The sequence below is a fragment of the Micrasema longulum genome, unplaced genomic scaffold (genome assembly GCF_059751315.1).
Source record: "Micrasema longulum isolate JH-2025_06_02 unplaced genomic scaffold, ASM5975131v1 h1tg001795l, whole genome shotgun sequence".
NCBI classification, from domain to species: Eukaryota; Metazoa; Arthropoda; class Insecta; order Trichoptera; family Brachycentridae; genus Micrasema; species Micrasema longulum.
In genome coordinates, this window is record NW_028278969.1 from 29391 (window position 1) to 44828 (window position 15438).

General features: G+C 31.7%; 1 protein-coding gene across 1 annotated transcript; it reads left to right on the top strand.

Annotated features, from left to right (window-relative positions):
* The first annotated feature begins 1439 nt into the window (after positions 1-1439).
* Positions 1440-14142, top strand: LOC148273958 (transmembrane protein 208). Its single transcript, XM_088237877.1, has 4 exons — positions 1440-1555; positions 8579-8740; positions 10163-10299; positions 13147-14142. The coding sequence occupies exons 1-4, from the start codon at positions 1550-1552 to the stop codon at positions 13367-13369; spliced, it is 528 nt and encodes a 175-aa protein (XP_088094003.1). The 5' UTR covers positions 1440-1549; the 3' UTR covers positions 13370-14142.
* The last annotated feature ends 1296 nt before the right edge of the window (positions 14143-15438 follow it).

A 15438-nucleotide genomic window follows, 5' to 3' on the forward strand; every position in this document is an offset into this window, starting at 1 on the left:
TCAGGGGGGTACTGATTGTGGATGTAATATTGTTTTTATGAAAATAATTTACATTTTTACTCACGTATAACTCTCCCGAGTCTTAATTTGGATTTAGGAAAAAAAAGCATTTTTGAAAGCGTGCCGGTTCTGGCATCCGATATTAGAGCCGCTCTTACTAAGAAAAAAATCTTAATAGGTGTCTATCTGGACATAAGTGGTGCATATGACAATATTATTATCCATATTCTAGAAGCTAAAATGCTACGAACTGGAATCCCGCGAAAGCTCACTTCCTTTATAGCAAATTTGATTCTCTCCAGAAAGGTAGAAATCAGTGTTCGCGTTCATGCTGTGATGAAGAGAAAGTTGAGCAAGGGACTACCTCAGGGTTTTGTTCTGAGCCCGATTCTCTTTAATATCTATACGCATGACATCGGCGGAATTGTTCCCTCAAAGACTAGTTTGCTTCAGTCAGACTTCTTCATGTATGCATATGGGAAGGATCCAAATAATCTAGAAAATATTATAAATTAAGGTATTAGAAACATTAGGAATTAGTTAGGGGAATATGGCTTGTATCTATCGACTGGTAAAAGTAATGCCATAACCTTCTGTAGACAGCAAAAAATCCCAACCATAAAAATTTGATACGAGGGGGGGGGTCTGCTCACTGCACTAAACTGTTATTTTTTTAACATCTTCACGAAACAGCTTAATTTGTGAAACTGAAACTGATGTGAATGCTAACCTTATAAAAAACAAAATGCCCATCTCTAGTACCTTCTATATTGAATCTCGCTACATATGGATAAAAACCAAATGCAGGGTAATTTAATCATATCTCACATGAAGGCAAGGCGATCAGTCTTACGCTTCAGATTCCAGTTTACGAACAATAAAATATTGCATATCAAAAAACTTTAAATATAAATATTTAACTTCGACTTTACTGGGAATTGAACCCAGGACCTTAAGAATGGTAGGCAAATGCGCCAACAGCTACACCATTAGGCGGACTTATCTCCACTGGATTTTTTTAGTCACCATTTTTCCTAGAGTAGTGCTATATTATAATATATTTACTATTTTAGAGTAGTCACCGAGTCGAAAACATTAATCTAGGGTTTTGATTTTATTTAACTCTTAAAACTGTAATCATCATCCGCCTTGACACATTTTCATCAAATCAAGATCATATAATCCAAAATACAAGGTACGTAATGTTTGTATTTTAAAGATATTTTTAAAAAATACAGTTGACGTAATATAAAATTAACACCAAGACAAAAACAAAGACAATACGTCAATGATATTAATATTATATAGGTAATTTCTCAAAAGCTAAAAAACAAATTTTACAAAAATTCATTTTAGTGGATCGATCACCATTATTTACGTAGGTACTGTAAAATATGTATTCACGGAATTTATTTTATATTCTCTATGAAAACTCTTTTGATCTGTGACGTTTTTAAGTTTTTATGAACGTTGTGAACTGTCATCCGTCACTGATTCGTGTCATCACTGGAAGCCCTTTAAATTTTTACGGCATCTGTTTACCAAATAAATGGCGGTAAGTAAAAAGAAATGCGAAATTTGTTATGTTTTTACACATATTTCACCTCGTGCGGCGATACTTTATTTGAATAATCACTAATTCGTGTAACATTGTGTTATCGAGGAAAAAATATTTGTATTTTAAATTATCTGTAAAGATGTTTGTCTTGTTTTCTATATGCGCGATAATTGTGTTAAATACTGTTAATATTATAAAACACTTTTAAATAGTGTTTGTCTTTTATTTTAATTTTGCGTTCTGTATTTTTAACTAGAACCTGTTTCATTATATAAGAATTGTTATTCAAAACGTATTTAAAATGTTCATTTTTATCAATGTTATTTAGTATATTTAACATTCCTACTGATATAAGGCAAATAGTTTTTAGTTAAAGGCAGCTATTTAATTATTTGTTTCTTCATAATCTAATCTAGATATTATCTCTATAAGTATTTCCATACAAAATATTAACATGTTTTCATTTTAGTAGCGTTCTGACTAAGCTATACTTTGAAGTGCTCCAGAACAGCATTTATTTATTATATTTAAAGTTACATGGTATAATTTTATTTCCCCTGCAACTCTACAGGCTTTTCAGTATGACACAATTTTTTTTACACACATACAATACATTTAATAATTATCATTAACTATAAGGCATAAAGGAGGTAATTTTTTAGTTTTTTGTTTGATTAAAAACCATCTGGCTATTTCTTAAAGGAAACATTTGTGTTACAACAATATTTTGTAGTGTACTTTTCATGCCCGCTTAATCTAGATATTATATATTCTATACGTAGGTTGGTGAATATTCTATATTGTATAGGACATACAGGTTGTTGGTTTTTCCAGCACCAATCATTCATATCATCTATCCAAACCTGATAGTGCATGGGTAACTGCATTAGTACACCTGTATTGGTCAAAAATTAGGACAGAAATTTTTAGCTCATTAACAGTAATGACTTAAGTCACAGAGAGTTCATTATAAACTTAAGGTTCTGGGTTGCATTCCTGACTGAACAGACATGAATTTTAAAAAAATAATGGTTTTACACTGCAATATTTCACTTTCCTTGTACTGGCACCTGAAGCGTTAGATTCATCACCTTACCTTCATGTAACAGATGTTTGGAATACGCTGCATTTGATGTTCCAATGTATCATTAGGTGCGGGGAGGGGTATGATGATGATTCTCTAAAAGCTAGGCCTGCGAGGAACTGGATTACGAGATGAGGAGTAGGCACTTTATTGTCTAAAGCTAGATTTTGGCCTTCAGTCGCAGGTCCTTAAAAAACCTGATTTTTCAGTGGGAACGGAGGGAGAGTACATCTACTTCCTCGGGTCCAACCTCCGGTTTTAACTTGTTGCACTCAGGTAATAAGCGCTATCGACAAAATACAATGAAAAGTTTGTGTTATCTTCCTATTAAGTTCCTTCCAAAGGCAAAATAATTCTGCATTGTGCATTTGGACTAGCATAATTTGAATTATATTCTGGAGGCTTCTTATATTGTATAACAGCGTATAAACAATATTACTAAGAATCTCCCCTGCATAAAACATAATAAAAATGTTTATGTCGATAAACATAATTCTTTTATCATTTCTAAGGGCTGTGCTCATTATTATCAACTTGTTTTGATGTTACTAATTGCTGTCGCTCAAGATACTTTAGGAATTAAATTCTTCATTTTCTTTCATAAAACAGTTATTTAACTGTTAGTTTAGATGCAATATTTCAAAGTATTTTTATAATAAAGGACTGTTGTTAATTAAAATGATAAAACTTAAAGAAAAAGACATGAGGGGCGTCGAACAGACGGTAAATGTAACTAAAAACAAATTTTATTAATTAACTGTTAAAAGTTAATTATTACTAAGAACTTTCTGTGTTGGGTGTTATAGAGGTCGAGTTTGACTTGAATTAAAAACTTTGTTTAATAAATAATGATCTTGTATGACTTTTTCATCAGGACTTATTTTACTAAGTATATTTAAAAATCAATTCTGCACGGACAAACGGCGTTTCAATAGCTTTACAATGTTGATATTGTTAAGACAGTATGAAATTTCTGATTATTTTTCAAAGTCCATGCTTTTCACTTTCGTATATTCAACTGTAGTGATAAAACACCAATATTTTACTTAATCGGAAAACATTATAATAGATGACCTGAGCTTACAAAACATTTAAATGAACTGAAGATACTTTCTGTTGCTTGTTGGTTGACATTTTTATAAAATATAATATACCATTCATTATAAAAAAATTATGATTTAAAACAAAAGCACCTTGCACTGACACATAATAAATAAACACGCTGTTCCCCTACTAGCCGCATCTCATATTTAAGAGAAAAGGAGATTTTTATATATATATTTTATTACTCTAAATTTTTTGTGAAAGAGAGGGAAAATTTTTTGAGGAGGGAATATGGAAGTCTGGACTTATGACCTGTCATTGGCTGGTTTAAATGGGTTACAAATTTAGATCTAAATAACTCCCTAGGGAGGAAATCCAGCCTGTCTACAAACATTTGGACACACTCAAAACATTGTACATTTAGTTAGTTCATATTTCGCACCTCCTGTCTAGATGCCACAACTCTGAATGCGTCAAACTGAGAAAAATGACTGAAGGTTTTGACATTTGCAAGTTTTGACAACAGTTATAAAACAATGTACTCAATATAATTTATACTGTAATATATTTTCAATAACAACAATTATTTAATAAATATTATCTTCAATTGTTAATTTTGACACATAGATATGTTACGACTAAAATAAATATTATGTTAGAGTGCCATTTTGCACTCATATGCGATTTTAAAGAACTTTTTAGCCATGGCAGTTTAGCACAGTGCACTATATTCCTAATTTTATTAAGTATCATACTTAACTCAAAACCCTTTTTTTTCCTTATGGCACCCTTTACGTGGGCCGTCACTGTAATTACGTTCGTGCTGTAAAATTGGGTAACAGATAGTTAAAAATTAGATTGTAGTCCTGTGGCTCGAATAAAGAATCCAAGGGTCAGCCCCACTCTATCCCAACGTTATTCCCATTTTCTAATAGTAAGTTATTTACAACTCGTTAGATTTTCCTCAAAAAACTAAATATTTGAATAAATCATAAGAACGCAAATATGTAATATAAAATAATCTTATCATTTGACAAATTGGATTGCATTTATAAATTAAATTATATATGTTTTATTTTCACACTTATAATGAAATCTAAGTAGTTTCTCTTTACACACAATAGCATTTTTCTGCAAAGCGTAATGTCTGATCACCATGAAAGTTTGTTAGTGAAAGAAGGCAATTACCCACAAATTAAATGTATCAACTTTGCGCTTGTAATGTGTCTATTGAATTATGTGTCATTAAATTTAAGCATGTTATTATTCATAAACTCTTCATTAACTTTTTTAAAGATACAGAAAACGTTTTTCTACTAGTAGATTTATCAGATACATTTCTCTCGAAGGTTTTCATTACATTTTTATGTTTTCTATTGAATTTCTTGGTTACATGTGTAATAAAAAGTGAGAGACCTTATTAATGTTCAGAATGTAATTGTTTGACGGATAGATAGGGACCTAGAAAATCTTTTTTGTTTAGAAAATCCATTGATTTACAAAATGAATTTATTGAATTGATTGGAGAAAAAAATGTGCCTCTGAAATCGAAAATGAGGCATTCGTAAGTCTAGTCTGATGCTAATCTACCAACAAATAAAGACATTTATATGTAGGTGTCTGAGATGTTTTTTATATCTTTTTATAAAAAATACTTTGAAAAGATCTTGGTAAATTAGTATAAAGTGTTATCAAAAGTATCCTTTTTAGAATTATGTCTAAATGTTCAGTAGAAACTTGAATATAACAAATGATATCAAGATGGTAACTGGAGATTTTAATGCCAAAATACGACAAGATCCTCTACTACAATATATCACCGGAATGAACGATCTACATAAGGATGCTAGTAATAATGTGTTCCTAGTGATTGACTTCGCAAATCCGCGAAATCTCAGTTCCGAAAATCAATACGGTGGCCCTGAAAACACCAGAAGGCTTAGAGCAATATCACAACTCTTACAGATAGCTTGCCAAACCAGATCACTGAGGATGACTCCCCCGAATCATTTGGAAAGGACTGGAATGACATAAATAAGCTGTTCTGAGAGCTGTAGATTCAAGTGTTGGAAATAGACAGAGACAATCCAGAAACCCCTGTTTTGATGATTATTGTGAAAGAAAGGTAGCTAGCAAAAATACACTCAGAAAACCGAACGACCAACAAGAATAAAAAGACAGTCTTATGAAAAAGCGGGAAGAGAAACAAATAGACTGATAAAAGGAAAGAAAAGAAAATTCTTGAATAGTGTGCTGCTAAAAATGGAACATGACTTCGCTGATAATAACACAAGAGAGGCATATAAGGGAGTGAATTTCATTAAGAAGGGTTTCAAACCGAACACAACACTATGCAAACGTACTGTATTGGCATATGGGTGTGAGGCGCTAACACTGACAGTGAAGATGGCTGAAATGCCAGACACTGTTGAACGAAAAGTACTCCGAAGAATCTGCGGACCAGTGAGAGAGAATAATCAGTGGCGCATTCAGTATAGCAAAGATCTACAGCATATACCAGGCCCCGAGCATCTCGGCATTTATGAAGTTGCTTAGATTAAGATGGGCCGGACATGTACAGCGAATGCCTGATTCACGTGTCCCTAAAATATTAATGAGCGGACACCCAGGTGGAAAGAGATTAGTGGGAAGACCCAGGCTGAGATGGGAGGATGAAGTGAGAAAGGATGCAGCGCAGTTTGTAGGAGGCGAAAGTTGCAGGAGGCCAAAGTTCGATATGGGCTGTAGCGCCATCGGAGAGAGAACACAGTAAAAACTTTTTTTACTTCAGTAGCCAATTTTTTTTTATTATAAAAAAAAATGGAACACTGTGCGAATATACAAGTTTTTTACACACATGTAGATTATTTGAAGTCCTATCAGAAAACACTAAAATATTTTTCTTACCATTTGTGGACTACGAATTTTTTCAATATAGGATGACGATGTATTTATTATATTACGTATATATAATCCTATTTACATAGGTGGTTCATTTTTGGTTATGACTAGCTTGGAGTTCCCTGTGTTAAGTCAGAACTTTTTTATTATTGTACTTCTCCCTGGCTCCATCCCAACTCACTATCTGCATAGATTGTTAAGTTGAGCTCTCCTCGCCCTCAGGCTGTAAGTCTTTCTGTACTGACTCCTGGACTGTCCCCCAGGCCGTGCCCCTGCATCTGGTTATCTTGCACTACCAACGAATTCTTTCGTCTTTCTCTGGTTGTTATTCGAGGAAGATCCATCGAGTTCGCCTGGTTCACAATGCGGGTGCTCTGCGTCCAACGTGGCCATACCATCCCAATTGCCTTTCCTCCACCTTACCATTGATATGTGTGACATCTAGGCTTCTATGAATGCGTGAGCTTTATATTTTGTCATAATGGGGACTTAAGTAATTAATTAATGTCTTAATATCTTATATGGTATGATGAAGAAACTACTTTCTCCTTGTTTTGATCGGAAACTCAGTTATTACATATTTTTTTGCTATTCAGTGTATTGCGTTTTTTATGTGGCTTATTATTTATATATTTAAATGTATTTGCCAACTTTTGTTGATGTTAGTATTGTTAGATTTAGAAATTACCATTATAAAATGGTAATTCCTAAATCTGAAAACATCGTGCGCGGATAGAACTAATGGAACCATTGCTTCCCTTAAATTACTAAATTTAATAATCAATCGTTTATATTATTTTTAATAATCATTCATAATTAAGTATTTTTCAGTTGCAAACATAATATCGGAGGCAGATATGTAAACTTTTGTATCTTGGAAACTTCAAAACAGATTTTGTTCAGATATAATCCATTTAAACCTATGTAAAACAAACATATTATTTACTGGGTGCGTATGTTTTCACGGTCACTGTATCTTTTTTGTGTGATCCCGTATAAGTTGGAATCGTTCCGAGGTTTTGACTACCATTGCAGGAGTCATCTTCAGGGTAAACTGTGTGAAACTAGATAGATTGAGTAAAGAAGAATAAATTTATTTATCAAAGAATTTTATTTGAATTTGGAAAACATGACATTTAAATTTTATGTCTGCAATAAAAACTATTAATTGATGAGTTGATGTTTTCAGTATACAATAATTTACCTAGTTACCATTTATTTGATTTGTTTATAATGTATTTCTGACTGGGAAATTGTGTGCTAAGGAATGCATTTTACAATTTTTCAATATGCATCTTATTTATCTGTCATGTTACAGTCCACACTTTTCTGTAATTATTTCCTATTACTGGATACCAGGATTATTTTTAATCGCCTGCCATCCCCTTTCTTTACATTGTTGTGATGTTCGTGAATCTTGATCACTTCTTTTACTAATCGAGTTTGCTGACTCTTTGGTCTGCCTAAGATTTTAAGTTTATAGGTATGAAACCCAGAAAAACTCAATTTGCATTTGAACCTTTGTAAAAATGTTAGAAATTTTTAACATTTGTTGATGCAATGAGGAAGTTCGGTGTCTTTTTAAAATTTTTATTTGTTAATAGACTATTAAACTAAGCCAAAAATGTTTATTTTTACATATCATATTTTCAGCGCTATGATTATTTAAAGTTTTGTATTTCTGAAATAACTCCGTGTGTGATGTCAGAGGTTCTTCTCTATCAGTTCTTCCGATTTGTTAGTTTACGGTCCTTATCCTTCACAGCTCTATTATAGGAACCAGTGACGTCCTTCAAAATAGTGCATTTTTATTAAAATGTTTTTTTTTTGTACATTTTTAAAAAACTTTGCAGTACAATTTAATGCTCTAATTTTTACTGCCCGCAAAAAAATATTTTTTGTATCCAATTTCCCGTAGGGCTGAAGTTCCTCGTTGTATTTCCGCTACCATTTGTTTCTGATTTTCATGAAATGTTTTCTTTCTCTTTTAGCCACAGCAAAAAGGGAAGCAGGCAACCAAAGGCGCCAAACAAATTGTACAAGAAAATGGAGCCACTCTTGTGTTTTACAGGAACATGGGCATGGGAGCTACAGTCATATATTTAATAATAATGCTCATATTTTTCCTAGATAGTTTTACATCGAAAATAATTGTAAGTTTTTGAAAAAATACATTTGTGCTAAATGAAAATTTATTTAGGATTCCACATGTATTTTTACATTCTTTATTCTTCTCTTATAATTAGCTGTACAAATGTTTACCGATCCAGATAACTCACTTTACATGCCACTAACTCATACTTTAAGTTTTTAAAAGATAACTTAACAGTTTTTGTAAAACAATAATTTTCTAAAGGTATAACAAACCAAAAACATTTTTTTTTAAATTGATTGACCTAAACGATTCACAATCAATAAGGATAGTAAAAAGGGTAAATGACTATGCACTGTAAAGTGAATTTTGCAGGAAGATAAATGAGTATCAAATATTTTTTAAAAAACGAGTATCAAATCCATAACAATGAAGGTAATACACTGAGGTATAATTAAATAGAGATAATGCTTCATTCAATGATATTTTGAAATTATGTTCCGAAAAATTAGCATTGCCGCGTGAACATTGCCGTTCAAAACGCGTAGTAGAGTAAAAAAGACTAACTGTCTATGCCAGTTTACTGTGAATTAAAAGCTGTATGTCGCATCTTTTTACGCTGCTTCACGATTGCCGACTACAAGTTAGGTTCCGGAACTTAGGTTAAATGGAACACTAGACGGGTGCTTAGTGCTGCATCTAGTGTATACATATACAGGGTGTTCTTTAAACCCTGTCACATCCGAAACCACGATGATCAGTAAGAGCATGAAGACAAATTGGCACATTAAAATAGTTTTTTTAGAACGAATAAAATTTACAAAAATAAAATATTAAAAAAACAGGGAGAAGCGTGGAGAGGGAAGGGGGGAGTCTGATACACCGTCAGCCACATGGCCACGCCCCCCTCGCTTCTCCCCTGCAGAAGTAAGCAACCATTTGTTTTTTTGAATATTTTATTTAAAAAAATTTCTTCATTCTAAGTATTTTTTAAATATGCTAATATGTCTTCTTGCCCATACTGATCATCGTGGTTTCGGATGTAACAAGGTTTAAAGAACACCTGTGTATCAATGGGTAATACAGATCTTATTTAATACTTTGTAGGAAAGATTTCTAAAACAGATTTTAACGTAACTCTAAACCACAACACATAAAAATAAGTCCGATTTTATGATATCAATCTGTTGATTTTATGAACATCGTACAAGAGGATGTTTGATATAAATGCCAAAATTTATGTCTGATATCCATTGGTGTTGGCCTATACGACGCAACATAAAATATGAAGATATGTATTTATGCATATATACAACTCACTTCTGGTTATAGTGGCACATCAGTCACTTATCCTTTTTGCCACCAATATTATCTCTCCCCGTTATTTCTCTGATCCATGTAGTAACCAGCGTAGTTTGCGGAATACTATAGTATTACTAGTCTGTCAATTATTTGTAGTACTAATGTAGTTATCTTTTTTCAGAGCTTGCTGGTATTGGCCACCATAATCCACTTGATCTGTTTCAACTTGTTACATTATGCTTCTAAAGCAACCTATTCGGAAACTGGTGTGTTGTTGGACAGTGGAACTGACCTTAACATGGAAGGCGGAATTGCCGAGTAAGTAAAGATACAAAAAATAATATTGATTAGTAACCCATTTAATGGTAGAACGTCTAGAGCTGTGTACTTTCGGAAGATTTAGATAGATTATATTCGCGGGCATTTCGGCTAGACTAATAAACACATGATTCAAAAACTCGCTAAAAGAAAGAGACGCACTGCATACAACAAAAAAAAACTGCATCCTGCTAGCAGGTCTAGAAATACCCATATAATGAAAAAATGTGCATCCTACTGGTAAGTTGCTAATTCCCGCTTGTAGGACTCTAGACATTCTATCATTAAAAAGAAAATACAGAAATCTAGGACTTTCAACCTGGCATTAACTGATTTCAGTGATCGCTTTACACATTGTATAACATTCGCCATTCTGCCTATGTTTGAACTAGGAATTTCGAGACTGAGATGAGACTCGAGACCAAGTCTCGAAATTTCGAGGTTCTTCAAGACTTAGATATTGATAAAGTCATTAAAATGTTTAAATGTAAATATTTTACAAATATTATCATATTGTATTATCAGCGCTATGATTTTTTAAAGTTTTGTATTTCTGAAACAACTCCGCGTGTCACGTCAGAGGTTGTTCCCTGTTAGTTGTTCCCATTGGTTCGTTTACGGTAAACCAACCGGATATCCTTTCCAACTCTCGCATCATTGGTTGGTTCATATGAACCAGTGACGTCAATCAAAGTAGTGCGTTTTTATTAAAATATTTTTTATTATTTTTTTCGTATATTTTCAATAAACTTTGCCGTACAATTTAATGATCTAATTTTTACCGCGCGCAAGAAAACATTTTTACTATCCAATTACCCGTAGGGCTGAAGTCCCTCATTATTATTGCTTGCCCTCAAAAACGACCATACGGATTTTTTTATATTCTCTTTGAAAAAAACTTCTTTATATACCACTGTGCTCGAATTCATTTTTGAAATCAATATCTTGAAAATAGAAAGAAAATTCTTATTTTCTCTGCCCACCTCCCACTATTTTCTCCCGCAACACCTAATCCAGCACATTTTTTTTACCATAACCACTCGGGCCACCCACCCAATTTTAATCTAACTTTAATAAATACAAATTGAAAATATGTCCGCATTCAACCAGTTTACCAGAATAAGACGGTTTCATAGAATAGTCCCTCTACCCGCAAGGCATGAAAATTAATTACTTCACATTGGAAAATATTGATGTTTGTTCGATAGGTGAATTGTTAATATGCAAGAAAAGAATTCTTTTTAATTTAAATAGAAAGCATAGTATCCTTTTCTAAGTTTCAATTATGTGTAAATAATAAGAATGTTTTATATAAACTAATTTACGCTGCATTAATGTATAAGAAGAAAACACCGTAGCTGCCGGCAGGAACGTTTGGTATAGCTTTCTTCATAGATGGCGGTTCTGATAACTAATTCATTATTCAATAATTTTGACAGTCACCCTTAAGTTCATTACCTAGCGGATTTCCTTCAAACTTGCCCAGAAAGTCCTTTATTAAATCTGGTCTTAATATCTCAAAAATAATCTCGAAATTTTGATACTAGCATCTCGAGACTCAAAATTTTGAGTGTCTCAATTCTCAAATGGAAGCCCTAGTTTGAACATCCGTATTTCTTAAATTCTTTTGTCTTAATTTTTACAAAGTGAGATTCTTCCAAATTATTTCACCTACTACAAAACACATGAAAAATTTATTTCAACACAACATTGTAAATCTTATAATGTGGGAAAATCAGTCACATGGCTGTATGGGACTCATTTGAACTTATAGTTTCCATTTCTTTGAGATGGTTTCGCATCTTTTTTGTAAATTTTGCACTTAATTATTAATTATTAATAAACCATTTACCAATTTCAAATGTAGATATATTTATATTTGATGTAATATTATTTTTTGGTATCATTAATCCCTTTTCAATAAATAACAAGAATGTTCAGTAGCTTTTTTTTATTTGTAAATAGACTATTAAACCAAGCCAAAAATTTTTTCAAAAGTTTTTAATGTATCTTATTATCAGCGCTATGATTTTTTAAAGTTTTGTGTTCTGAAATTAACCAGCGTGTGATGTTTCAAGTTTTCTTCCACTTCTTCTCGGTTAGTTCTGCTGATTGGTTCGTTGACGACTCTCTTATCATTGGTTGATTCATACAAACTAGTGACGTCGTTTGCCCTGTGAGTGAATGCTCTAATTTTTACCGTACTTAGAAAACATTTTTCGTATCCAATTTCACATAGGGCTGAAGTTCCTCACTATGCAACCTACAATTGAAAACAATGTTTTGTTTTTGAAATTATTTTTGTGTATGTGTACAGTGAGTGACAAAAAAAAAGTCCACACCCATAAAGTCTTATAAAATTCGATTTGTACTCTTAATGCAACATCATTTTTTTAAATTATACTTAGGTACATGTTTTACCTAATTAATCCGTTTTTGTTTTTTTTATTTATTAAAATGGAACACTATTTGACCATCAACGATTCCATCTGACGATTTCAATAAATGATTTCAATAAAAGTTATTAAAACAATTTATTTTTTTAAAATGATTTAATATTATATAAAAAAGATGAAAACTAATAATTTGTGCATATGATACATAAAATAAAATAAATCAGTATTTTGTTGTTCCCCCCTTAGCTTTTATAATAGCTGAAATTCTTTTGGGCAAAAATATATTATTGCAAAATATGTTTGTTGCTTGCCCGCTTGTTAAATCGACTTTATGAGAGAAACTGATACGTGTACTGTGTTTAATCCTTTCCATAAGGTTCAAATTGCTTTTGGTGCAGACACAACATTCACTGAATGCCTGGTGTATAATAATATTATTTTTATATTTCAGACACATTAAGGATATGATAATTCTGACATCTGGAACTCAGCTGTTATCTTTGACCACAAACTACTTCTGGTTGCTTTTGATCCTTGCTCCAATTCGAGGCGCATTCATGCTGTGGCAGTCTGTTTTGGCTCCATGGTTTTTCCAGGAAGGGGCACCCCAACAAGAAATGGACGAAAAAAAACAAAAGAAATTAGAAAAGAGGAGGATGCAAAAGAATAACTAAATTTATTTTGACAAACTAACGAATTCATCACAATATCCATCATGAGGATTTGTGATACTGTTTTTCTATTATTTGTTTTAAAAATAAGTTATTTTGTGTATAATAAAATATATCAGTTTACAAATATATTTTTCCTACCAGAATAATTTTATAAAACAGCAAACCATCATGCAATTTATTTATTAATTTATCAACAGCAGTATTTATACATTCAAATTTACACATTATTGGACATATTTAGGCTATTTAGGCATAACTATTAAGTGTTGAGGTTTATATATTATATGTATAGATAAATAGGAAAAACGTAATGCGTTGATGAATTCTTAAAACTAATTAAGTACTTCAATGTAAAACGACTGTATGTTTGCTGTGTATTACAGTTAAATTGGTTTATTATTGAAACTGATTATAATGAATTACTGTAAGAAATTAACACCGAAAAACTCTCAAATTTCTTTTCCTAATTTATTATACTTTATAGTTTCACCTCTGATTTTTCTTTTCCATTGTTAGTTCTGTTTGAAATATTTTATATGCACATTTAAATGCCGCTGAATGTATTTTTCAATGTCTTATGATAATAAACGTAAAATTATTTTTTTAAATCTTAAAACAGAGCTTATTCAGTTATAAAAATGTAATTTATATATTTTGTTGTTTGATACCTATATGTATATGTATATTTTTTAAACATACGAGAAAACACATAATTATATTATAGTTGAAATATTTATTATGTAAATCGATTAATGAATAAAATCCCTTAAAAATGTGTTACGTATTTCATTTTAATGTTATGTTCGAATGCATACAAAAACATTCCTTCATTTTAAAAATAACAATTATACCAAAATCTTAAATCCTAAATATAGAACAAGACAAATAAATTGATAGGATTAAGGTTTAACCCTACAATGCCCAAAGTAGACGATCTGCTACATACCGATAATCAATGTATAAAAGTGATTTCAAACATGTTTATCACTCGGCGACTAGTTTATTATATTGTATACATACTAGCCATTATAATTTATTTTTAAATTCGCCACCAGGGTAAAAACTTTTTGATAAAATTTGAAACAAAAAGTCAGTTGCACGTATTATATCAAAAGTGTAATTTAGCTGAAGTTCAAATGGTGATTTCTTTGTTTTTTTCAAAAGATTTTAAGTTATACTTGTTTCCGCAACTTTCATTATTATATAAAAAGATGTTCATAAGAATCCTTATTTGTGGTTTTACTTATGTTCTTGTATTTTTTAACCTTTTAATGCCTGATGTAGCATATTGTCCAAATACCTAAAAAATGAAATTAAACCTGAAAAAAATAAACTTTATTTTTTCATTGTTTTTCCCAGTATGTGCATAAAAAAACGTACATAAAAAAATATTTTTAGTTAGAATTAGAAAAATTGAGTATTGAAGGGTTAAGGAATATTTTGAATTTATAGGACTTATGATCTGTCATCGGCTGATTTAAGTGATCATGTGACTGTGTAACATTCGTCATTTTGTCTAAAATAATTGAAAACTAAAAAATCAATAATTAACAATATTCATTGCTGTATTATAATTAGATTCTTACTAATGAACTTGCCGTTTTTACAAACTGGCCAATTCAAATGAGGCTAACTTTCGTTTGCATGGGGATTACATTTTTAATTTTATTTTAATGCCATGTTATTTTTGTTTTTAAATCAGTAATTTGCTTCTTGTTTAAGCTCAGATATTTTCTTCTCTATATTAGCTATAACAAATTATAGTTCAGATATTTTCATGATAGCAATGTTGGATAAGTTAAAAATTTGCATGATTTTTAATCCGAGTTCTGTCGCGGTACTAACGCGGTACGCAACATCAATGACATGTGTGAGTTAATCACCGCAAGCAAACAAATTGCTTTGCTGAGCCGACACAATAACGAGGGAATTCTGAGTTGGATCATTACTTGTGATAAGAAATGCCAATAATCCAACCCGGCACATCATCCGGGTAGACGAATGCGCCAACCACTACATTACCTCCACTCAATTTTACCAAAAACAGCCATTGAGTCGGTGACACTTGT

What these genes read in the sequence shown, in the direction of transcription:
- LOC148273958 (XM_088237877.1), top strand. An exon ending in GTTTTACATCGAAAATAATT is followed by an intron (nt 8,741 to 10,162) that starts GTAAGTTTTTGA and finishes ATCTTTTTTCAG; the next exon opens with AGCTTGCTGGTATTGGCCAC. An exon ending in ATGGAAGGCGGAATTGCCGA is followed by an intron (nt 10,300 to 13,146) that starts GTAAGTAAAGAT and finishes TTTATATTTCAG; the next exon opens with ACACATTAAGGATATGATAA.